The sequence below is a fragment of the Carassius carassius genome, chromosome 47 (genome assembly GCF_963082965.1).
Source record: "Carassius carassius chromosome 47, fCarCar2.1, whole genome shotgun sequence".
NCBI classification, from domain to species: Eukaryota; Metazoa; Chordata; class Actinopteri; order Cypriniformes; family Cyprinidae; genus Carassius; species Carassius carassius.
This window is the reverse complement of record NC_081801.1, coordinates 3331786-3357500: the sequence shown is the minus strand read 5'-3', so window position 1 is coordinate 3357500 and position 25715 is coordinate 3331786. Positions and strand designations below refer to the sequence as shown.

Sequence of the window (25715 nt, the reverse complement as noted above, 5' to 3'; positions counted from 1 at the left end):
CCTGAGCACTCCAGGAAAGTGTTCGTTTGGCCAACGCTCAAATATCTCCCACACAAAGAGCTCAGTGTGCCACACAGATAAAGAGCTGCTTCTCGAGCAGGTCTGAGATCAGCTGAAGACGGCTTTACTGTAAATCTGAATTACTGTCTAAATACTGAACCCGGAGCATTCCTTATTAATTCCTATAACATGAATGTTTGTGATAACTCTGAGTCCAGTCTCGTCTTGTCTGTAAAGCCCACAGACACCTGTAGTGAATGTCAGACGGTCAGATCTGTCTTAATGACACAGATTAGACTCAATATCCTGTTTACTACACAGAGTCAGACAGCATCAAACATCAGCAGACCGTTCATATCAGTGCAATCACACAAGACAAACAGCTCACTGTCCTTCCACTTGGTTGAATGTATTTTACTGTATTTGAATAGCAGACTGTATCTGGATCTTAAGTAGCCCTCTTTTAAAGGTGAAAAATGTCAAATACTATCCAGATAAATGTGCGAGTCATGCAGTGTTTGACTTCCTTAAGAGTGTAAATACTACAGTTCTGTGATACTTATGAAACGCTGATCTGTTTGAAAACATTTAGAACATTCCTAAAATATATAATATTTTATAATGTAATAAAACATATTATATATATATATTAGAACATAAAAAATGTATTTTTTTCATATCTAAATAAATAAAAATATAGAAATATATTTATATAAATATTTTATTATTAATAATACAAAAAAATATATTTTAAATGTTAAAATTCTCAAATGTAGAAAAAATGTATTAACCATAAATTATTTTTTAATTATTATTATAACAGTATGTTTTATTTAAGATATGCATATATATATATATATATATATATATATATATATATATATATATATATATATATAAAATAAATGTAATTAATATATTTATGTTTAAAAATGTAAAATATTTCTAAAAGGATTTAAAATTTTAATATTTACAATTTATATAATTTAATATTTATCTGGTTTTAAATTTATTCAGATATTTATAGAAATATATTTATTATTCTGTGTTCTGTATTCATTATATATATATATATATATATATATATATATATATATATACACATATGGTTTGAGACAGAGTATTTTATTTAATGGAGAACTTTGCAGCAGTATTTTATTTCTTATTCTTTTTTTATTTTATATACATTTTATTAAAAAGTATTTAAAAAAGTGTAAACAAATTGTTAAAAAAAAGTTTATAGTAATAAACAACCTGCAGTTTAATGTTTGCATTTCTTTCCCTTACTGTACCGAAAATGAACCGAACCGTGACTTTAAAACCGAGGTACGTACCGAACTGTGATTTTTGCGTACCGTTACACCCCTAATATATATACACACACACACACACACACACACATTTTTTCATGAACCAAAGAAATATTACAGTAATCCGAAAATGTCTTAAATGATTGAAAAAGTATCATTTCGAATATTCCTGAAATAATCATATAAATTAAAACACTTATATTTCTGAATCTCACACAGGTGCCGCCGAACAAAAACTCAGAAGCAAAATGTTTTCACAAAGTGTAAGTTAGGATCTATGCATCAGGAGTTCTCTTTGGTGACTGAACCGGAATCAGTGAAGTGTGTTTAGACCGGACAGAAGGACTGACAGTGAGCAAATGAGTGAATGAATGAAAGAGTGTGAGTGTGTTTAGTATTCATCGCTGAGTTTCTGGGCTGAATAAGGAATGCAGGCATGCAGCGTGTGAATAAAATGCTATACAGCACAAAGCATTATGGGTACAAAACCACACAGTCAGTCAATGCTGAAGGAGGCCAATTGTGTCTAGCACAGCGATCGAAACTTTTAAAGCACGAATGAACAAACAAATACACAAGATGGTATATTTATTTATGGTATTTAAAGTATTTTAAACTGCAGTTGAGTTTTATTGACCCTCTCAGTTCTTTAAAAACAGATGAACGTGAAAACTGACACGCACACACACACAACGGGCAAAAGTGCTCAACAACAGTCTAATTCTTCTGCTTTTTGAGGCCCCTTAGAACAAACTAACAAAGTGAAATCTAAACTCACAGCTGATCTGGAATCAGTCTTTATAGTTTCAGCCAATCAGAAGAAGTGCACCTGTTCTTAAAGAGGAAGTAGATTTCTAGCTGTTTTTAAAAAACAAAGCTTCACTGAGAACCTTTCTGTTAAAACAGCTGAGAAATAAATAACAGAGAAAAAAATGTGACCTGACAAACAGACAAAAGAGACGAAACTGAAAAGGACAAATCTGAAAAACACAAAATTAAATAAAATTAAATGGAAAAAAATTAAAAATAAATTTAAATAAACTTAAAAACAAACAAAAAACATACTTTAAATTAAACAAAATAATAAAATAAAGTATATGAACAAAACAAAATAATAAAATATTAAAGTATAAAAATTCATAAAACAAAATAAAATGAAAATTTTAAAAAGAAATTAAAATGAACAAAATTTTTTAAATAAAATAAATAAGATAAAACATAACAATAAATAAACAAAAATAAAAAAATGAAAGAATTAAAAAAAAATTTAATCTAAAAATTGATGTAAATGCAATAAAATCTTAAAATAATTTAAATAAACAAAAACAAACAAAAACAAAATACCAGCAACAAAAACAACCAGAAACAAAATAATGAAATAAAGTATATAAACAAAACAAAACAATGAAATAAAATATAAACAGTAAAATAATACAACTAAATCAAATAAAAATATAAAATAAAAATGCAACACCTTTTAAAAAGAAATTAAAAGAACAAAACATTTTTTAATTAAAATACAGAAAATTAAAATATTATTTTCTTGGAACTGAGAACACTGTCTGAAATCAACTTCTAGGTATCAATTTCAGAGAAACTTGCTTCTAAATGGCACATAAAAACAACTTCACATGTGTGTCAGACAGTCTCTTCTTAAGTAGGCGGCTCCTGGCCTGAATACGGCTTTACGCTGTTAGTCAAAAATCTGGATACACGAGACCAGTCTGCTCTTTGTCTTAAATTTATGTGCTTTTGTTTTTCGTTCTTCTCTTGCTTCTTCTTTTTCCCTGCAAAAGCTCAGCTAGTGATTTCTGGATCTGGACGAGTGCAGTGATATGAAGCAGATTTATCACATCCCAGAACTTCTGAACAAGGCCTACAGATGGAGCATGTCTTCAACACATGTTACAGGCCCAGTCAATGTAAAGCTTCTTCAACAGAGGGTTTAATAGAGAATTACAACACCAGACCATATGCTGTCTGGATTAAACAAGGGAAAATGGAACAAGACGGTTTTTAATTTAATTAATTCTCTATTGCAAAATGCATAAACTACAGAATAAACTACAAGTTATACATATATATATTTATATAAGTGCACAAATACATCCGAAAATAGCAAGTGTGTATCGAATCAACAACATGAAGCAATTGTACCGAGGCTGACAAAAGAAAGAAATGGATAGACAGACAGATAAAGAGAGAGAAATGATAGGTTTATGAAACAGGAGAGAAGCAGCATTCTGGGAAATCGTCCAGACAGACACCATGGAGCCCTGCTCAGTGTTTGTGTGAGTGTTGAATGCTGGGAAATCTGAGTTCTTCAGGTTGACATCTAAATGCCTTCATCTTATTTGCTAAATGAAATATGCATTTTGTGCTCTGATACCGCTCTTGTTCAATGTTGTCTGGACATATAAATCATACAGTCGATGACCTTGAGTGCTCAGTGTCTCATCTGTGTGTGTGTGTGTGTGTGTGTTTATGTGGAATGATGAAATACACACACACACACACACACACAAATGAGTGTAATTCAAATACACACAACAGAAACTTTTAGCCTATACATTGCAACAGCATCTGTATTTATGAAAAAAAAGAGCGAGATGTGCTGTAATTCTGACAAATATGATCATTTAGAAGAGAAAATGTCCGGATGATGAACTTGCAATAAAATTTTTTTAAATAAATTTAAATAAACATAAAAAAGCAGACTTAAAATTAAACAAAATAACAAAATAAGGTATATAAACAAAACAAAAAATAAAATATAAAAGGTAATTAAAAATAATATAAAATAAAATAAACATGAATAGAACAAAATAAAATAAAAATAAATACAAATCCAACATTTAAAAGAAATTTAAATGACCAAAAAAATAAAAAATACAGAATTTTTTTTTTAAGATAAAAAAATAATAAAATTAAAATAATAAAAAAAATAAATAAATAATAATAATAATAAAAAAATAAATATATATATATATATATATATATATATATCTCACCGCTTTCCTCTCTGTTTTGATTTCCTGTGTGTATCGCGTGAGCTCGGCGATGATCTGTGACATCATGTTCTCTGCGATGACCTCATGCTGTCCTGCATAATCGTTCATCTCGTTAAGCGTCGAATGAAACGCGCGGCACCACGTGTACCTAAGACAGGACGGGACACCATCGGTGTGAGACATCACCAAACAAATCTAATATCAATGATGAAAGAAATGAGCAAATTGATACATACTTATTGTCATCTTCCTCTTTCTTCTTAGGCTGGTATTTCTTGGACAGATTCCTGTGAAAATTAAAAACAAGAAACCAATTACTGCATATGTTTTTAATACTACCGTACTTCTCATAATATTTCTATTTCTACGATAGTTATATACTATACTGTTAAACTATATTTTATTAAATTGCAGTATACAACCAGAGCATATTGTCCCAAAGCTGCTCATTTAGAATTATACACTACAACATATTACAATATAAGATATTAAAAAAACAATCACAAAATCATTTTTAAAGGGGACTTTTTTTATTCACACACATGCTCTTAAATAGATTTTACAGTTCTAGCTCTAATCTATTTTTAGTCACACATATTTTTATTGGCTTAATTATTGTTCTGACTTACAAAAGCTATGCAAAGCTATAATAAAAAAAAAAAATTCAAGGAAAAAACACAAAATTAAATATTAATTAAAAAGTAATCTAAGAATCAATGAACAAATTAATCTATGAATTTATGAATAAAAAAACTACCTATTTATCTGTGAATTAATGACTAAATGAATCCATTAATGAAAGAATACATATATTTATGAATTTGAATATTTAATCTATGAATTTTATGAAACTGAATTTTAACACTTTAAATTGTGTGTGTGTGTGTGTGTGTGTGTGTGTGTGTGTGTGTGTGTGTGTGTGTGTGTGTGTGTGTGTGTGTGTGTGTGTGTGTGTGTGTGTGGAAACTGTGACACAAAGGCGGTCTTTCTTTCTTTGTAGCCTTTCTCGTCACTGTCAGATGTTTCTCTGTGTATACTATTAACATCAGCTGTAAATACAGAGCGTCTGCTCATCATCACTGCCTCAGGGTGTGTGTGTGTGTGTGTGTTCAGGCTTCTGCACCTTGCCAAAGGGTAAAAAACACACTGAAATAAACACACACTCACGCACACTTCAGAATAGCACACTAACATACTAATATTAATATTGCACAGTGTTCTCAGTACACATACAGTATATCACACACACACACACTCAGATCTATCTATCTATCTATCTATCTATCTATCTATCTATCACATCTGGATGTTTTCTCCTGCACAGCATTAAATGTTTCTGTAACTGCAACGCTGCAATTTCCTTCCCTGAAGATAAATAAAATTAACTGTGTTCCTGTCTTACACACACACACACACACACACACACACACACACGTACTGACTATAATCTTGTCTAATTTGCTCTCTATGCAAGTCCATTTCTTGTTCACAGTATCAGAGATCATAGTGTGTGTGTGTGTGTGTGTGTGTGTGTGTGTGTGTGTGTGTGTGTGTGTGTGTGTGTGTGTGTGTGTGTATGTGTGTAAATAGTAAAACTGCTGTGCATGTGCTAGTGTATGTATATAGATGCCACTGAAGCTGTATCCCTTTCAAGAAGTGCCATGGTATTAGCATGAATATATAGAATGGGAAAAAAGTAAATGCAATGTTTTGCTTAACACATCTATAATTGAAATGTCATAAAAGCACCATTTAACATGATAAATATGGTATTTTAATGTGTATATATTAAAGAAACACAGTACTGCCATAGTACTTTTTTGTAAAGGATAAAAACATGATCATTTGTTTATATCATCTATCCAGAGAATTCAATTCTATCAAGTAGTGTATCTGAGGTTTTAAGTGCAGTTCATCACATCCAGTGTGTGTGTGTGTGTGTGTGTGTGTGTGTGTTAGATGGCTGAACCCCCTGCTGAATCTGGGAATTGAAGGGGTTTCCCATTGCTATGTGGAGGGGGTTGATGTACAGTCAGCGTTTGTGTGTGTGTGTGTGTGAGTTCTAAATCCTATAACTGGAATGGGGGGCGGGGTCGTGGCACTTGATTGGCCGGTGCAAATGTAGGTCACCAACGAGGAACACCATGCTGGCACCTTGTTACCACGGAAACCTGCATTTTCTTCCCAATCTAACACACACAGAAAACACAAATGTAGCCCTTTCTTCCTGTATCCTTGAGCTGTCAGCAGCACCATCACATGTGTAGTGTGTGTGTGTGTGTGTGTGTGTGTGTGTGTGTTTACACTATGAAGTAGAAGCAGCTGCACCTGTCTTTATTAACACAGACATGACAGATGCAATTCAGGGGTTAAAGAGGGGTTTTGGGTGGAAGAACCCTTAAAACTGACGGTGACCCTGTGGCAGGAAACAGGAAACATACCTGTGCTTAGAAAGGTCTCCGAGCTTGATCAGACTTATTTGACTGGTTTTAAAGAGGTTTTCATCAGATTGGCAAGACTGAGAGTCCAGATTAAACCAGCATAAAATGGATTAATCCATCTTTAACAACAGGGTATATATACATGTATTCACTAGAAAGCTAAATAAATACATACACACTGAAAACTAAATGATGTAGGATTCATTTTGGAACCATTTTCACTTATTGCCAGTCAATTTTGAATAAAATAATAATTGCAATAAAATTTATAAAATAAAATGTAGATTAACACACTCAAATTTTTAAGTAGAAACATGTTACTCATTGTTTTAAAACTCATTTTTACAGTCTATAAGCATAAATATACGTTAAACATACTTTTTTTTTAGATGCACACCATGCATTTTTTGTATATGTTTTGGTTACATCTGCATATTAGAAATATATTTTTCACAGATATATTGACCTCTTATAATCGCAATAGTCATGCTAGCATAATACTCTTCCTAATTCTGCAGTTTAATCAGTATAATAAGCATATTTAAGGTGTAATGGTTTTTTATTATTTATTCTGCAACTGAAAATGACCCATTCCATGATAAAAGCCTGTATACATCATTTAGAAGTCTTCATGTATAAAGTTTAATGTTAAGTGCACGTGTATTAATCACAGAGGCTGATGCAACACTCACCTGATCTGTCTTGCATAGTTAAGCTCGATCTCAGACCTTTCCTTCACAAATTTGGTGTATTTTTCCACAAAATCGATTCCCCACTGTGTGTGCTTTTCCAGGTTATCAAACTGATCCTGAGAGAGAAAGAGAGATGTTAAAGCTGACACAATAACAGTGCAGACTGAAGTTTCAACATCCTAAATCAGCTGTTGAAATAACATTTACCACACAAAGAAAGTTTCTACGTGTCGTTCTACTAGATCAGCAGGAAGTGGACAGGAAAAACCCACCATGATACTGACATGAAAGCAAGTACTGTCAAAAATACTGACCATTTTAAAGAATGCATGAATTTTTGTATTTTCAATGAATGTGCTATAGTGATGCTACTTAAGTAATAAGTGCAAACTATGCAGTATGAGGTTGAAAAACAGTTTAAATGTATCAGTTTTACATGCAATTTTAAATTCGCCAGATCAAATCATTGTAGATTGTTTATTAATTAACAAATTAAAGCTTGGATCTCTACTGCATCAAGTTCAAGATGTCTCTGGAGGTTTCCTATCAGAAAAACAGAAGGAACCAAATCTACAGAGTGAACAGTTCAAGTTTTATAATAAAAAACTGAAATCTGAATACAGGTGCTTTTATATTTCCAGGAAAAGTAAACACTAATAATAATTAAAAAAAAAAAAATGTGATCCCACCACTTCAAACACATTCAGAAACGCATGTGCCCACATTAAGTTTGCAGAGCTCAAGTTGCTGGCCTTGAATGTTTGATTAATATCTTGTGTTGTGGTCATCTACTGATGATTGCAGGTTTGATGAGGGGTGTGTATAGGATTTTAAACTAACACAGCTAACACTGATCACACATCTGAGACGTCACGGGCTCAGTTTAAGAGCCTGCTGCATGTTGGGTAAAATATGACAGAAAATGCTTTGACTTAACTGATCCAGTATCGGTATCTGACCAGCAAGAAATCCTATATACTGCACTAACATCTTACGAAGAATATGTAATTAGACTGTACAAAACCAAACCCAAAAATGCCACATATACCGAAACACAACAGGAAGTTCTTGCTAATGTCCCTCTAAACTATTAAATTCAATTCTACACTGGAGCCAAAACTTATTTTAAATCTGCTTTCATACAAGAACCTGTTTAAAGGTTCAAGTTTGGTATGAATTTCTTCCTTCTATTGAACACATTTTGAAGAATTTAGATAACCAATAAGTTGTTGGTCTCCACAGACTTCCATAGTATTCTTTTTCTTTCCAGAGGAAAGAAACTTATCCCTTTAAGTTCTGCAAAGAACGAAACCCAGACATTTTCATTTTACAGCAACTCAAAAATCCTAAAATGTTTCCTGATAACAATGCTTGAATTTACATACTTTGTTCCATGTCTTTTAAAGTAAAATTATAGCTTTGGAACAAGAAATGGAACAGATTAAAATTTAAATTTAAAAACGTTTTACCATGCAAATCATTATTAAGCACTCCCCAAACAAACTGTATGGACTACTTTAATGATTTCTCTTTATTTCCTTTTTTGATTGCTATAAATGATCATTATATGAAAAGAACTGCATCCAACTTTTGTGTCAAAAAATTGCAAAATATACCAGCATTTGGAATGACGTCAGACTGAGTAAACAATGACTGAAATTTAATTTCTTTGCTGAAATCTTTACAGTGCACAATGAAATCATATCATCAACTTTATTTCACACATTAAACAGAATCTACCCTAAATTCAACACGTAAATGGTCCTGTACTGTAATTTCACTTCGATCACCTTCGTTTGACTCCAGCATTCCCCCATTTTCTCTTCAACCATCTCGAAGTCTGAAGAATCCAGTCAGATAATTACTCCCTCTGTCCGTACAAGCGTTAGACGCACAAGACCATTTCACTTTATCCTTATGAAATAAGACACAACTCTTCAATTCCTGTTCGTGCAAACTGCAACTATCCGCATGCATTCAGCCAGCAGACAGGATGAACGTTCAAACCTTGTGTGTTTGTGCACACAGGATGTTCATGTGGGTTTCTGCACTCCGAATTATATCTTTAAGTCTATTATTTAAAGGTACAGTTCAACGAAAATGAAAATTTGGTCATTAGTTACTCACCATCATGTCGTTCCAAAACAATATGAATTATTTTAATCTGAACAAACCCAACCAAAATTACAAAAAAAAGTCCAAATAACTTGCATGCTATATCTTCTGAAATAACGTGTGAGGAATAGACTGAAATTTTGTAAACAATTATTAAACACTCCCCACATAAATCCTATGGACTACTTTTATGATATCTTTATTGTCTTTTTTGTGATTTTCTGTTTTGCGCTCCCTATAAATGATCAATCCATTTAAGAACGACATGGAAATCTTTCAAAATTCCTACTTTTGTGTTCAATGGAAAAAATAACAGCATTTCAGTTGGAACGACACAAGGGTGAGTAAACAGTGACTGAATTTTCATTTCTGGTGAAGCTATTAAAACTACCAATGGAAGAATATGGCTAAGAAACACACACAGTGCCAAAGTCCCCTGTCAGCATCTGGGTAATTCAAATGACCTAATACGATTAGCCGGCCTCATTTAAACACAGATCACCTCCTCTAACACAACACAGTCTCTACAAGAAACACTAGAAGAGAAGCAGACACCCAGCATTTTCAAATCTGCTGTATGATCGCATACAATCTTGTGGTTGTGATCAGTGAGACGGCGTATAATGTGACGAACGGATGCTTGGCTGTCTGACATTTTCAGCAATGCAAACATTGTGAGGCACAACAAGTGCAAGACGAATCTAGACTAGCTCTATGAAAGCCAAAGTCTCCGGGTTTGAAACTGCAACCAGAAGTAAAGGCGCTTTGTGTCGCTGTTCATTAGGACAGATTTAGCAATTTTCCAAGAGACAAAGTACTGAAAACATCAAAACTTAATGTCACCTTATAGGGATGGCCCCCACATGGAACATTTCTTCATAAAGGGAATAAATAATGTTATTTCACATGCATCTAGGTATAGTATGACTGTCTTTTTAGCTAAAAGTAAAGGTTAGGATTGGTATCATCCAATTTACATGTGCATTACATTTTAGCAGACACTTGCATCCAAAGTGACTTAAAAATGAGGAACAGTACAACAAAAGTGGCTCATCCTAGAAAAATTAATATAAAAATAAAAGCATAGCATTATAAATGTCAAAATGAATACTATTATTAAAACTCTATATAATACGTTCTTTGGTGCAGTAGTGCACTACAAAAGCATATTCATTTACCCTCTGAGTCGACAATATTTTAGTCCATGGTTCTTTGAATGATGAAGCGGCCCCCATCTCCACTGAGCCCAAAACAGGTTGGAAAATCAAAACCAGGACCAAGACTTCGTGCCGATTCAAACCAGCACAATTCTCCGGTCAAAACCAGTCCGTCCGCCAGTATCAAATACTGATTCCAGTGTTATAATGCTGGATTATAATCCAGCGTCTGTCTCTATCCACAGATTAAACCCCTCAAACCAGCATAAAGCAGACATACTCCACATCTGGAGCTGACCCAACGAGCGTCTGGGCGCCAGATTTACAGTTGTTCAGTAGTTGTATTTCTTTATTCAAGCCCGATATTAGCGACAACCAAAGAACAGATAGATCCAACACAGCTCTCGCAAGCAATATACTACCTGATGAGGAATTTACATCCAGGCATTTAGCAGAACTTTCTATTTAAAGCGGCATACAAATGAGGAACAAAACAACAATAGGAGATTCACAATCACAACAAAAGCGTTTCGGCGCCTACAATTTAGGTTCTGAAGTTTTTAAGCATTGAAACGTTTGGTTTGGTTTGGTTTGGTTGTGCAAATGTTAAAATCCTAGTTTCTTACTGTAAGTCTTAATGTGTCAATGTATTTGTGTTAATGTTACATCACAAACATAGTATAATGATGTCATTTATAACAATTTAATATTATGGGAACATTAGCTTGTAATGGTTATTGAATATACACGTAAATACTCCATACAAATAATGTTGTATCCCGTGCTGAGTAGATTACTTACAAACTGTAGGCCATTACAAATTACATAATGAAAATTGTAGTTAGTAATATAATATGTTGGATACTTTTGATCTAACTCATAAGAAAATATTTTCCATTCTTTGTTAACATCAAAAAGTGCATTAAGGTCAAGGTTTCCCATACTGGGGTTCGTGAGGTGATGAAAAGCTAATAATTAATTAAATTAAAATGTTAAATTCAACTAATTGTGGCTTTTCCACTTTCTGTGCATTTATGGTCACCTGACTAGTTGCTGTTTGGTGTATGGTTTGTTATGATAGGATAATATTTGGCCGAGATGCAACTATTTGAAAAATCTTTTTTTTTTGGCTATTGCTACAAATATACCCCAGCGATTTAAGACTGGTTTTGTGGCCCAAGGTCACATATAAGCAGTTGGATTTTTTTAGAAAGGGAAAACTGCAATTGTGTAAGTAATATGGAATTATGTAATCTATAAAAAAGTAACTGTAATATGATTACTTTAAAATGACATACAATCTAACTATAAGTACTTATTTTTTTGTAATCTGATTACGTAATCCAGATTACATGTAATCAATTACTACCCAACACTGGTTGTATCATCCTAAAAGAAAAAAGCTATTATTATTGCAAAAAATCATTCAACGGTGATGAGGACATTCTTAATGTGCTCCTCAAAATACTGGGCCTTTTTTAAATGCAAATGTGCGCAAATGTGTAAAACTATCCTTATATTTTATAAATCCATTCCTACATAACCTGTTGCATCAAATTACAATTAAAAGAAGCAATTTAACATCACATATGAACGACAAAAATACTTTAAACAATTTACAAAGAAGTTTCATGAATATGGCCCAACTAGCATTCAAGCAATGCTAGACTGAGACTTTTTCCTCCAAGCACTGTGAGAACATTTATCAAATCCTATTAACATGATATGGAATGTTTGTTCATAGCATTTCCACAATGTTAATAAATTGTAAAGTTCTCTGTTTGGGGGTAGAGGTGATGGAGTCATTATATCCACTGTATCGACGCGACGTCTGCAATAACATCCCACCGTGCACGGCGAGTCGGCGTGGATTAATGAGGGTCACGAAGGGTCACCAGCTGACCCTGAACAGAGAGTGAACAGACTGCAGCTGCATCCGCTGTAACCTCGTTTCTGGATGGAAACGAGGGATTGAGGAGAGGCTGCGCTCACATACATGCTCGGCTGCAGGCGTCTGAGCTGCACGCATGTAAAATTCAAAGCTCTGCCAGGTGGTGATGACTGAGCAACTGGAGGGGAAAATGGAGAGAATGACTCAGAGTGAGAGAGAGAAAGAAAGGAATTTAAAAGACGTCTGATATTTAAAACCCCTCTGTTGCCTTTTATCCATAATACAAAGAAACACAAGCACACTTTCATGCATGCACATTCCTAAAAGTTTAGTTATTATTTACTGACTTATTTTAATTACTTGGAAAATATACCATTCATAAGTGATCACAAGAAGCAAACTGCATCGCAACTACCAAGAAAAAACTGTAATCACCTTTCTGGGTAGTCACTATGCCATTGGTAGGGTGTTTTTTTAGGAAGTTGCCTAATAATATGACATGTGTGTGCATGACGTCACCATTTTTATAAATTTGGACTTTTGTAGTTTACACAGAGACTATAACAACATTGTTTCCAAAAACTTGCATTCATAAAAACGATTTTCAAAAGTTTCCCTTTATAGTCCCCTGAAACACTGTTGTTATGTAGGTGTACGGCCAAAACACATAAAAACTGTGTCATGTAACAGCCACTAAGGTGCACTATTCCTTTAAACACAGAAATGCACTACTATGATCAATGTGATGATGTCATCATAGATTCTAATTCAAAAATCAGGTCATACTCTAGTCTATATATGGAAGAAACAACAATTTTTCATAGCAATTATTCTTGTGAGCATGGAAGAATGCTGTAATTCAGCCTGAAATAAAACACACACAACTGCACAAAAACACGAGCATGAGAATAGCTGTACGACACATATTCCATCATCCAGAAACACATGCACACACGCCTCCTCTCTCTCTCTCTCTCTCTCTCTATAAATAGGCAATGTGTGCTCTGATGGGACACCCAGAAATCCTAGAGTTCACGCATCTCTCATGAACTCATTAAATCCAAAGACTCTGAAGAGCAGAGCACAAGTCAGACACTGAGAGCTGACAACCATCACTATTGCACAAGTATTACACTTAAAAGGGAGGTTTAATGCTTTTTCATGCAGTCTGACTGACTTACACTTTAAAAGGGTTGGATGCTAAACATAGCCAAAGTTTTAAATAATGGGGTGGACGTATGATGGAGTATTTCTCTTTCAGGGTTCATATAAGAACAGTGGATGCAGTTTGTTTGTTTGTTCCCGGCATTTCTGTGATAAATGTTTTACCAAAGAACACTGTAGTAAGCACCAACCAATACCCAAGCAACTAACCTCACCCTAGCAATTGCATAGCAACTACCAAGAAAAACCAGTAATCACCACTGATATATAATAGAGAACACATATATAGATCAGTGATAATCAACCTTTCTGGGTGATTTCTATGCAGTTGCTAGGGCATTCTTAATAATTGCTAATGCTAACAACTAGTGTTGTCACGGTACCAAAATTTCAGTATTCGGTACCGATACCAGTGAAAATCCACGGTTCTCGGTACCAATTTCGGTACCAAAGCAAAACACAAAAATATGATAAAAAAAAAACTTTTTAGCACTAAAAATAAAACCAATGCCATTCTTTATACTTATTTACAATTGTGTTTAGAAAAAAAAAGTTTTTCTACAAGTTATATAATTATGAAAAACAGTAAACAAGTTTCATCCAAATTTAATCTGTTTTTATGAAATTTAAACATTTTATTTTTGGTAAATAAAGGGGATTTGCTATTAAAATTAAAACATGGAAGAAATATTGTGATTTATTTCTTTAAAAAATAAAGTTTTCTAAATTTTTTCAACAGTAGTAGCAGTATCACATACATTTTACTAAATAATAGTAATATTTCTAGCACAATGCCTTTATGTAAAAATTAACTTTTAGGCCTAATGAATGCATATTTGTCATTTTAACTGAACTTAAGACTGGTGGTGATGCTTAAGATATTTTTGGTCATTGAGGGTTTCTGTAAAAAAATAGTAATAGATCATATTAATTATTATTAAAAGATAATACTACTACTAATTCTACTATCATACTAATGTATATACAATGCACTATGAATTGATGAGCTGCTGGGTTCATGAATATTAATCACGTTGTCTGCATTCGGTCAAAATGATTTGCTGAAATCAAAACAGGGACGGTAAGAGATCAGCGCCAGCCAATGAAATTGCCATTTGCGCATTAGCTCCGCCCACTACCGGAGAAAACGGTATGTCTTCTGCTTGTTCGAAAATGAATATTAATAATTCTAAATGAACTCCATTATTTTGACAGGAGAAGACAACAAAGAATAGTTTACATATAGCGTGTCGATTCAGCGTGGTAAGACTCTCGCTCTCTCTCTCTTTGCATGTGTGAGAAACAGCGCTATCAGTAAAGCGACGGTGAGTTGTGCGCCTTCACAAAGAGTTTACAGAGCATCAATTACAGGTGCGCTGTGCGTCCATTGAGATGAACTGAAAAGTTCAGATCGCTTGATGGAGAGAGAACTCTGAAGCTCAGATGCTGAAATTAATGCAAGCGTCATGCGCTTCAGTCTATGTAGTAAACAAACCCGCACGTCTCTGCCATTCATTAATTCACACAGAGACGCGCAGAACACGGATTCATATTTCAAACAAGTTTTGCGGCTTAACATTTACAGATACTGGTCCATATGGAGATTTGATTTGATTAATTTATGCTAACCTTGATAAATTCCATGACTGTCCATATTAAAATGTAAGTTTCATTTTCATGACTGGATTTTGAGATTCCATCCTTGTTTTCTGCTTCGCGGAAATCATAGCGCTGAACCGGGTTTGAACGGGACCTCGGTACTACCGGTACTTAAAGAAACCTGGTACCGTCACATTTAAATTTTTTTAGTACCGACTTGGTCCCGAAGTACCGGGTCTTTTGACAACACTACTAGCAACTGTATGGCAACTACCAAAAAAGCCATAGTAATTGCACAGCAACCCCTCAGAATTAGTGATCGACCGATATATCGCCAAGGCCGATAAATATCGACATTGGCCTTCTGATGACTCCAGATCGGCGATGTGGTATTTGCTTTCCCAACAAGATCCATCGCCCAACACTAAACTAATTTGATGAATGCATAAACTGTATTTTCCTGCGCTCAAATCTGCCAATCTAAAGGAAACGCTGTGTTTGAGGTTATTTGTTAATTACCATAGACTTATATTTTGCAACTATTAGGCTACAGTTATTAACGCAATGCTCTACCACTGAGCCACAGGAACACATCGTATGAACTTTCCTCCATCACCTACAGACACTCTTTTTATTTAAATATTAATTAAAATAAAATAAATAAAATTATATTACCTTTATATCAGCTATCGGCCCCCCTGCTTTCCAAAATATTGGCCTCGGCTGTCAAAAAACAATATCGGTCGACCACTACTCAGAATGCCCTAGCAACCCCATAGGAAACACCCAGATCACTCTATGAAGCACCTATCAATGCCCAAGCAACCACCCAGAACACTCTAGCAAATACACAGCAACCATCCAGAAAAAAAAGAAAACAGTCATCAATTTTGCTATATACAGTTGCTATGTTTGCTTTACTGTTACTAGGGTGTTCTCAGTGATTGCTAATGCTATGCAGCTCCTAAAATATAGCATCTGCATAGCAACCACCCAAAATGCCCTAGCAACTGCATCGCAACCATCCAGAAAAAAACACAGTCATCAATTACAACCTAACCTAGCCTAACAACCACCAAAAACACCCACTTATGAATGACCTGGAAACCATTTACAGAAAATATTGAAATTAAAATGACAAAAAGATTGTTAATGCTTTTCACACTGTTTTGAGAAATTATTTTGGTCTTACAGTAGAAACAATTACTATTTTGGTGGAAACTGTCATTTTCGTAAGAGATTTTCTCTCAACATTTCTGAAATATGTATAAACATATGAATAAACGAATAAACACATTCTGAAATGTGTTTTTAATTTACCCTCCTGCTATGAACTCAACAGACTCTCAACATCCACACAACATGATTCACTCTACATCCTTATGAAATCTGCCCTTAATTTAGCCATAGAGACCAGCTTCATCAGGCTACAGCTTTGGTACTTTGGGACAATTAACTGCTAAACTAATGAAGAACTCCACTCATTTCCAAATTTTTTTTGAGAATAAAATGCCATAGCCGTATGTGTGTTAAACAGTGATGCGCAAATGATGGTCACTTTAAGGAAGTAAAAAAATAAATTAAATAAAGTAATGGTCAGAAAATAAATATTGAAGAATACATATGATTCTCACCTCTAGGAAGTTAAAATCAAAAATTAAAAAAATACTTAGTGCATGGTAAATATGATGGTAATTTCTAGGAAGTAAAATTAAATACAATAAATAGTACAGGGTACATATAATGTGATAATTTAGGAAGTTGAAATAAAAAATAAAATGGAAATCAGCCATTGTCTGCTCATTAGGAAACATTTCTCATTTTCGCATCACTGCTCATTTTTTTTTTTAATTAGTGAGGCCTGCAGTTCCACTGCTGACCTCTTAGAGCAGTAAAGAGTTACCTTGTGTACCCTCTGTGCTGTCAATCAACCTAAAAAGTCTTAAAGTCTTTGTTGTGAGCTTTTAATTTAATTACCAAAAAAAGGAAAGTTCCCAAAACTCCAAACACACTCACACCTCAAGGATTCTGTTTCTGTTCATCAGTTGACACCATGAAACCGAAACAAAACACCATCAACAATAAATTCCCTCCACAAAAACACTCATATACAAGTCTGAGTCACACAGGTAAACAAATAACTGTAAGACTACTTGAAGGGTATAAAAAGTGAACAACATCATAAACATTATCAAAGGCTGGTTCACAACATAATGCATGGTTTTGGTTTTTGCATGCTACAAACCAAAAAGTCACAGAACTTACAGACACCTTATAACATCTCTATCTCTCCTGCACTTTTAGTCAGAATTTTATATTATCACATGGTAAATTAGATTAGTAATTTGTCAGTCAGTCTGATAAACGTATTAGCGCCATTTACTCAACAGACATGAATGATTCCTCGAAAAACATGGCCTGATGAGAAGTTAGTCCAATTAGCCTTGACAGTTTCAGCACACATAAATTCACATGAAACTGAATAATCTGAGAATAAGAACTTTCCTAATCTGAAATTAAAATAGATCTGATTGAAAATTAGTGCATGTAAACAGCTATTGTGCTATATGAGTGTGCTTGGTAGGGGTTTTCAATCGTCATGAGTTGTTTTGAAGTTATGCTCATTGTAGAAAATAGAAGGGTCTCTCTCTTCGCTCAATAGCCTCTGTTCATTGTGGCTGGCACTTTTTAGGCGGTTTGCATTCAGAGAGAAATATTTGTGTGAGATGTTGAGCAATTTGTGTTTGTGTGTGTGTGTGTGTGTGTGTGTGTGTGTGTGTGTGTGTGTGAATGCCAGTCCTCTGGTCTTTCACACAGGGTCTTTGTGCTGGAAGAAAAGGCAGAACAGAGCTACTGTAACCTCTTAATCATGATACACAGAAGGGTCACACACACACTTGGATGGTCCTATCACCAACATTTGTCTTTGTGACATGAAAACATCCATGTCTTCTCTACACACAGTAGGGCATCATAACAAGTACACTGCTCTGGAATAGCCCATCGATTTAAAACACCCAAGAGAACATCACCACAACCGCTCAATAAACACCGGTAGCATCATAAATCCCTTTCCACTGCTGAGAGAAGGTCTCAGATGTTCATAAACGCAAACAAATGCTCAACACAATGAAAAACTGGGGGCTTTTAGACTACTAAAGCTACTACATGTTGCCAAGTAGTTCTGAGCAGTTGCAAAAGCTATTCTAAAAGGGAGGGAGAGCAAATAAGGTGATCTGAATGGTTGACAGTGTGTTTCTATGCAGTTGCAGTAGGACAGTGATTTTAGTATGTTACTATACGGTTGCTAGTTTCTCTGCTGTTCTTTATGGTTGCTAGGGTTTCTCTAACTGTATTCAGAGAGATAGAGAGAGAAAAGCATGACCGTGATTCACATTTTTACGCATTTCCTGATACAGTAGCTTCAGTTCTCAAAAACAGTAACTGAAGTGGTTTTGGGTGGAGTCCCATCTGTCTGTCACATTCAATGTCCCCACCTACAAGTGAGAGCTGGAATTTGAGTCACTTCGACGGGAAGGATGATGACACACACACACACACACACACACACACTCATGTTCATCCTGTGTGATCTCAGCCACACAAACTCATTTTCTAGCTCTGCTGATGTGTGCTGGAAACTCATGAGTCCAAGCTGACACAAGACAAACCACCCTGGTACCTAGCCTCCCAGAACAGTGATGAAATTCACTAAAATCACAATTCATCCACTCCACTAGAAAAACCTACACAAACCAGGGAAATTTCCAGGGGTGACCCCGAATAGTCGACGAATCGATGCTTTGATTCGAGGAGCCTGATTCGACTACCAATCTAACATTCGAATATTTGAGGGCTGTTATTGATTATGCCATTATGATTATATGGGGGAGCTCAAATGTCTGATTTCACATAGAACTACCGGTTTTATCCCAATAAGTTAATATACAGCCTATCATGATAAAGCTGTAAGAATCTGAAAAGAAAGAAGCTTCAAATTAATATTTTATAGTGTGTGAATAAATCCATCCACCCCTATAGATTTATGTTTCACTTTCCATAATCTGTGACTGACAGAGGAGCATCTTGGCGGCAGGGATTTAAAACCTTGACACATTTGAATGACAGAATGACACATTTGACCAATCAGAATCAACTATTCCAAAGAGTCATTTAATAAATTGTTTACTATAGTAATAGTATGTCCAGTCTAGTCTTTGAGGGATGCTGTCGCTATGACTACTCACACTACTGAGCATCTTTATCTCCAGTAGATGGTAAAGAGTCAAAAGGGGTCCGGGCGAACCCATCGACTGCCTTCTGTTCAAAAAATCATACAGCTCTTCATGCATCGTCACAAAAACACAAAAACAGTGCAGCCTGAGAAAATATCGTGAAAAACAAAAATAGGTACAATTGCATGGACAGATAAACAAAACTTCTAACAAGTTGAGATGAAGGGAAAGAAATGAGTTTCAGCTCTAAGCCACTGTGGCCGATTACCCATCATGCACTGGGAGATTAACTTTGGTTGATGCCATTTTTGTTATTAAGCTCATTACCCACTTGAATTTGGCTCAAGGAAACACACAAACACATTGTGAAATTGCATTAGCAATGCACTTTCATTCTTACACACCCTCAAAAACCCAATCCCTAGAATGATTTGTGCAACTCAAACACACTTGACTCATTGTTGAATTTCCAGCTTTTGTCCATTTTCTATACTTGCCTAATGATACTTTTTATTATGTTACATAAGACGAGTTCCGACTTCACCTTTGAGGATCTTAAAACTGAGATTTTCACAGGTAATGAAACTCAGAAATGAAACTATGAAGATGTTGTGGGTCATGTCATGCATGATATTACACACTACCGGTCAAAAGCTTAAAATAATAACCATTTTTAAACTCTCTTCTGCTGACCATTAATTTAATCAAACATACAGTAAAACAGCAATATTGTGAAATATAATTAATTTTACAAAGTGTTTTCTATTTGAATATATTTTAAAATGTACTTTATTCCTGTGATGCAAAACTGAATTTTCAGCATCACATTAACCACAACTGTTTTCAACATTGATATTAATCAGAAATGTTTCATGAGCAGTAAGTCAGCATATTAGAATGATTTCTGAAGAATCATGTGACACTGAAGACTGGAGCAATGAAAAAAATAAACAATCAAACAGAAAACTTACTTTGTTAAATTGCAATAATATTTCAGAAATATTACTGTTTTTACTTGACATGGTGAGCGTGAAAAACTACTTCCAAAGATATTCAAAAACCTTAACTATTATAAACTTTTGACTTGTACTATGCATAAAACAAAACAAAAATTATTGCTTGGCTGCTTAACATGTTGATAAAATACACAGACAGTCTCTTCCTGTCTAACAGGGCAGCTCTTGGCCAGGAAAAAGCTTCAAACTGGCCCATACTTGACTTTGACAGTGAAAAGTCTGGCTTGGCAGGACTAGAAGTGGCCAGACTTTATTGATTTGGTCTGTCGGCATGCAGCTAGCTGGTATCTGTCCTGTCGTCTCCTGGCTTGCCTCTGAAAATACATCTTTATTGAAGGTTGCTCAGCCTTCAGAAGATACAAACAGACAGACAGCTGCTGGAGCACAGTGCACATTTATGTGTGTTTCTTTAAAAGTATCATGCTCAGGGAAAATACAGCATGCTTGAATATCTTTCTGTGTGCGAGTGTGTTTAATAGTGACAGGGAAAGTTTACAGGGTATGTGAGGTATGTGTGCCAGCGGAAATCTGATACACACTCACCCACACACACGCAGCTCCATGTGCCAAATACACAGGCACTTTAAAACTTCCTACATGTGTTCTGAACTATTAAAAGGAGAAGAACTTAAATTCTTGTGACAAAATTCCAAGTCAAACAGGATATTCAATGAGAATTCCTTTGAGAACTGATTGGATGGATCTCTGTTTGAAAAGGCGGTTTAGGGGGAGGGGCTAAAACATGAGGGGGCTTGATGATGTCAGCGGAAAAGGAAAGTCGTTTCAGTGGCGAAAAAAAATTAGTGATGGAACATTCTGAAGACAAACCAGTGTTATTATTGTTAGTGTTAACTAAAACTAAATAATAATAAAATAAATAAAACAACTCAGGAAAAATGAACTAAACTAACTAAAACTCTCAATCTAAACTAAACTGAAATAAAATTGGCTTCAATTTATTTTAGATTTATATAATTGGTATTGAAAACTTGAGATTTATATAATTAGTAAAGAAAACTTGAAACCTTTACTTTTCATTACATTAGAAAATGAAAATGTTACAAGTTAGTGTTGTGAGAAATTGAACGTTAAATAAACATTTTCAAATTATACCATTCAGTGTTTCGATAAAAACGGCACTAGGGCTGGGATAAACGATTATTTTTTAAACGATTAATCTAGCGATTATTTTTTCGATGCATCGATTAATCTAACGATTAATTTTTCAGACCGATTTGATTTCGATTATCTCCCCATTAATTCACTACTAACAATTTATACATATTAATGTTGATTTACATATCTGAATGAAAAAAAACATAAATTCCTTAACATTGCAATATATGTTTATTGCTCTTAAAATTACAAAATAAAAGACTGACTAAGAATGCATTACTTTGCACTTGTATAGAGATAGCATTCAATAAAACCTTGAAAACACATAGCTTACTGAAACAAGCTTACTGAACACATAAGGCCTAGCTTACTGAAAAAAGAAGTTCTTTCAGATGAAAATTACAACAACTTGATGTCTAGTATTCAATAAAAAAGGTCACCCAAAATACTTGTTTAGAGCAATTGAAAGAATACAGTATGTAAATGTAAACTTGAATGCTTTAAGCTAATACAGAGAGTGCTTTTACAACCCGAATTCCGGAAAAGTTGGGACGTTTTTTAAATTTTAATAAAATGAAAACTAAAAGACTTTCAAATCACATGAGCCAATATTTTATTCACAATAGAACATAAATAACATAGCAAATGTTTAAACTGAGAAAGTTTACAATTTTGTGCACAAAATGAGCTCATTTCAATTTTGATTTCTGCTACAGGTCTCAAAATAGTTGGGACGGGGCATGTTTACCATGGTGTAGCATCTCCTTTTCTTTTCAAAACAGTTTGAAGACGTCTGGGCATTGAGGCTATGAGTTGCTGGAGTTTTGCTGTTGGAATTTGGTCCCATTCTTGCCTTATATAGATTTCCAGCTGCTGAAGAGTTTGTGGTCGTCTTTGATGTATTTTTCGTTTAATGATGCGCCAAATGTTCTCTATAGGTGAAAGATCTGGACTGCAGGCAGGCCAGGTTAGCACCCGGACTCTTCTACGACGAAGCCATGCTGTTGTTATAGCTGCAGTATGTGGTTTTGCATTGTCCTGCTGAAATAAACAAGGCCTTCCCTGAAATAGACGTTGTTTGGAGGGAAGCATATGTTGCTCTAAAACCTTTATATACCTTTCAGCATTCACAGAGCCTTCCAAAACATGCAAGCTGCCCATACCGTATGCACTTATGCACCCCCATACCATCAGAGATGCTGGCTTTTGAACTGAATGCTGATAACATGCTGGAAGGTCTCCCTCCTCTTTAGCCCGGAGGACACGGCGTCCGTGATTTCCAACAAGAATGTCAAATTTGGACTCGTCTGACCATAAAACACTATTCCACTTTGAAATAGTCCATTTTAAATGAGCCTTGGCCCACAGGACACGACGGCGCTTCTGGACCATGTTCACATATGGCTTCCTTTTTGCATGATAGAGCTTTAGTTGGCATCTGCTGATGGCACGGCGGATTGTGTTTACCGACAGTGGTTTCTGAAATTATTCCTGGGCCCATTTAGTAATGTCACTGACACAATCATGCCGATGAGTGATGCAGTGTCGTCTGAGAGCCCGAAGACCACGGGCATCCAATAAAGGTCTCCGGCCTTGTCCCTTACGCACAGAGATTTCTCCAGTTTCTCTGAATCTTTTGATGATGTTATGCACTGTAGATGATGAGATTTGCAAAGCCTTTGCAAGTTGACGTTCAGGAACATTGTTTTTAAAGTTTTCCACAATTTTTTTACGCAGTCTTTCACAGATTGGAGAGCCTCTGCCCATCTTTACTTCTGAGAGACTCTGCTTCTCTAAGACAAAGCTTTTATAGCTAATCATGTTACAGACCTGATATCAATTAACTTAATTAATCACTAGATGTTCTCCCAGCTGAATCTTTTCAAAACTGCTTGCTTTTTTAGCCATTTGTTGCCCCCGTGCCAACTTTTTTGAGACCTGTAGCAGGCATTAAATTTTAAATGAGCTAATTAAGTGGATAAAAGTGTAAAATTTCTCAGTTTAAACATTTGCTACGTTATCTATGTTCTATTGTGAATAAAATATTGGCTCATGTGATTAGAAAATCCTTTAGTTTTCATTTTATTAAAATTTAAAAAACGTCCCAACTTTTCCGGAATTCGGGTTGTACAAAAAAAAAAAAAAATTAACAGTGGGAGCCAGCAGCCTGTCATGGAAAAAAAAAATCTCAGAATGCTCCACGTGAAACTTTGGCGTTCCGCCCTTTTTCTATCGTGTCTAATGATTTTGGTTAATATGCACAAGGGAGGGAGAGAGCAAGAAGCGCTCGTGTAGTTTGAAGACTGTGAGTGCGCGAGCGCGCGTGAAACTTTGGTGTTTCCCCTTTTTTCTATCGTGTTTAATGATTTTGATTAATATGCACAAGGGAGGGAGAGAGCAAGAAGCGCTCGTGTTGTTTGAAGACTGTGAGTGCGCGCGCAGCCGGGGCTCTCTCTCGTACGCGCCCTGTCACTGTCACTCACCGATCAAATAACATAAGGTAAACGTTTTGCAAACGTTTTTTAGAGAAATAAAAACAGGTCGACGAATCGATGCGCATATTTTGTGTCGACGTATTTTTTGCATCGACGTCATCGATGACCTCGACGCATTGTCCCAGCCCTAAACGGCACTAGAAAAACTAGAAAAAAAAAAACTAGAAAAAACTACTTAATATTTAATTAAATTCAATTTAATAAAATGAAATACAATTAGAGGGAATTCTAAACTAAACTAAAAAGACAAATGTAAAATTATATAGAAAAAGTAATTAAATAGTATATATATATATATACATACATACATACTGTACATGCATACATACATATATATATATATATATATATACACACACACACACATATATATACATACAAAAAATCTGGAATCTGAGGATGCAGAAAAATCTAAATATTGAGAAAATCGACTTTAAAGTTGTCCAAATTAATTGTTAGCAATGCATACTACTAATCAGAAAATGAAAATAATGAAAAATATCTTCATGGAACATGATCTTTACTTAATATCCTAATGATTTTTGGCATAAAAGAAAAATCAATAATTTTGACACATACAATGTTTTTTTTGGCTATTGCTACAAATATACCCCAGCGACTTAAACTCACACACACAGATCCTGTGGCTGAAATTGCACCCAAACTGACAAATGTTATTGAACATTAACATTCAGCCCACACACACACACACACTTTCCTGTCGTCATATATAGGTTGCTTATGTTCAGAATGTGATGTGAGAAGAGAAGCCTTCTCAGGTTTTGTGCCTCTTCATCCTGAAACACACACACACACACACACACACACACACACACACTGCATTTGATAGACACAGCCGTAGGCTGAAGTTTGGGCAGGAAAGCTTCGAGATCAAAGGTTGGATGGTAATCCAAGGATTCAACTCGCAGACCAGAAGAAGTGAGAGTGAGTTACTAAATTTAGATGCAAACACACAGACTCAGATTATCACAATCACTTAGATACAGAAGAAGGAAGGTAAACTCCTCTTCTGCTCAGGGTATAGATAGATAGTAATCAGATTGAAAAACAAGTATACATTAAGAGAACAGCAATAAATCCTTATTAATGATGAATGGAAGATGTGACTTTAAAATCACCAAATCAGTCAGACCAGAGAGGGCGCCGTTTACATCCTACTGAATGAAATATATGTGTTGAAGATGCACTTTCACTGAAGCCTGTAATGAGTAATGATGCTGAAAATTCAGCTTTGATTCACAAGAACAAATTAGATTTTAAAATATATTCAAATAGAAAACATTTTAAATTGTAATACGTATAACTGTTTTGACATTAATTTTGATCTAATCAATATAAGAGAGACTTTCAAAACCATTTTAAAATCTTACCCACCTCAAACTTAAATGGTAAAATACGAGCCAAATACTACAAACTCACTTTTATGCAGAGGTAGTTTACTTCCTCAGAGAT

The 25715-nt window shown here is 34.8% G+C and overlaps 1 protein-coding gene across 8 annotated transcripts in view; it reads right to left on the bottom strand.

Annotated features, from left to right (window-relative positions):
• LOC132130611 (formin-binding protein 1-like) overlaps nt 1–25715 on the bottom strand; it is a 69775-nt gene that overhangs the window by 30172 nt on the left and 13888 nt on the right. For 2 of the 8 annotated variants that reach the window (XM_059542368.1, XM_059542373.1), the window contains exons 1-4: nt 9245–9444; nt 7455–7570; nt 4558–4608; nt 4322–4469 (exon numbers count right to left, since the gene is read on the bottom strand). In XM_059542368.1, coding sequence (XP_059398351.1) covers nt 4322–4469; nt 4558–4608; nt 7455–7570; nt 9245–9286 — 357 coding nt within the window. In that variant the 5' untranslated portion in view covers nt 9287–9444. Of the gene's footprint in view, nt 1–4321; nt 4470–4557; nt 4609–7454; nt 7571–9244; nt 9445–25715 lie in introns of those variants that run through there. The other 6 variants (XM_059542372.1, XM_059542375.1, XM_059542370.1 and 3 more) reach the window with 4 other exon arrangements.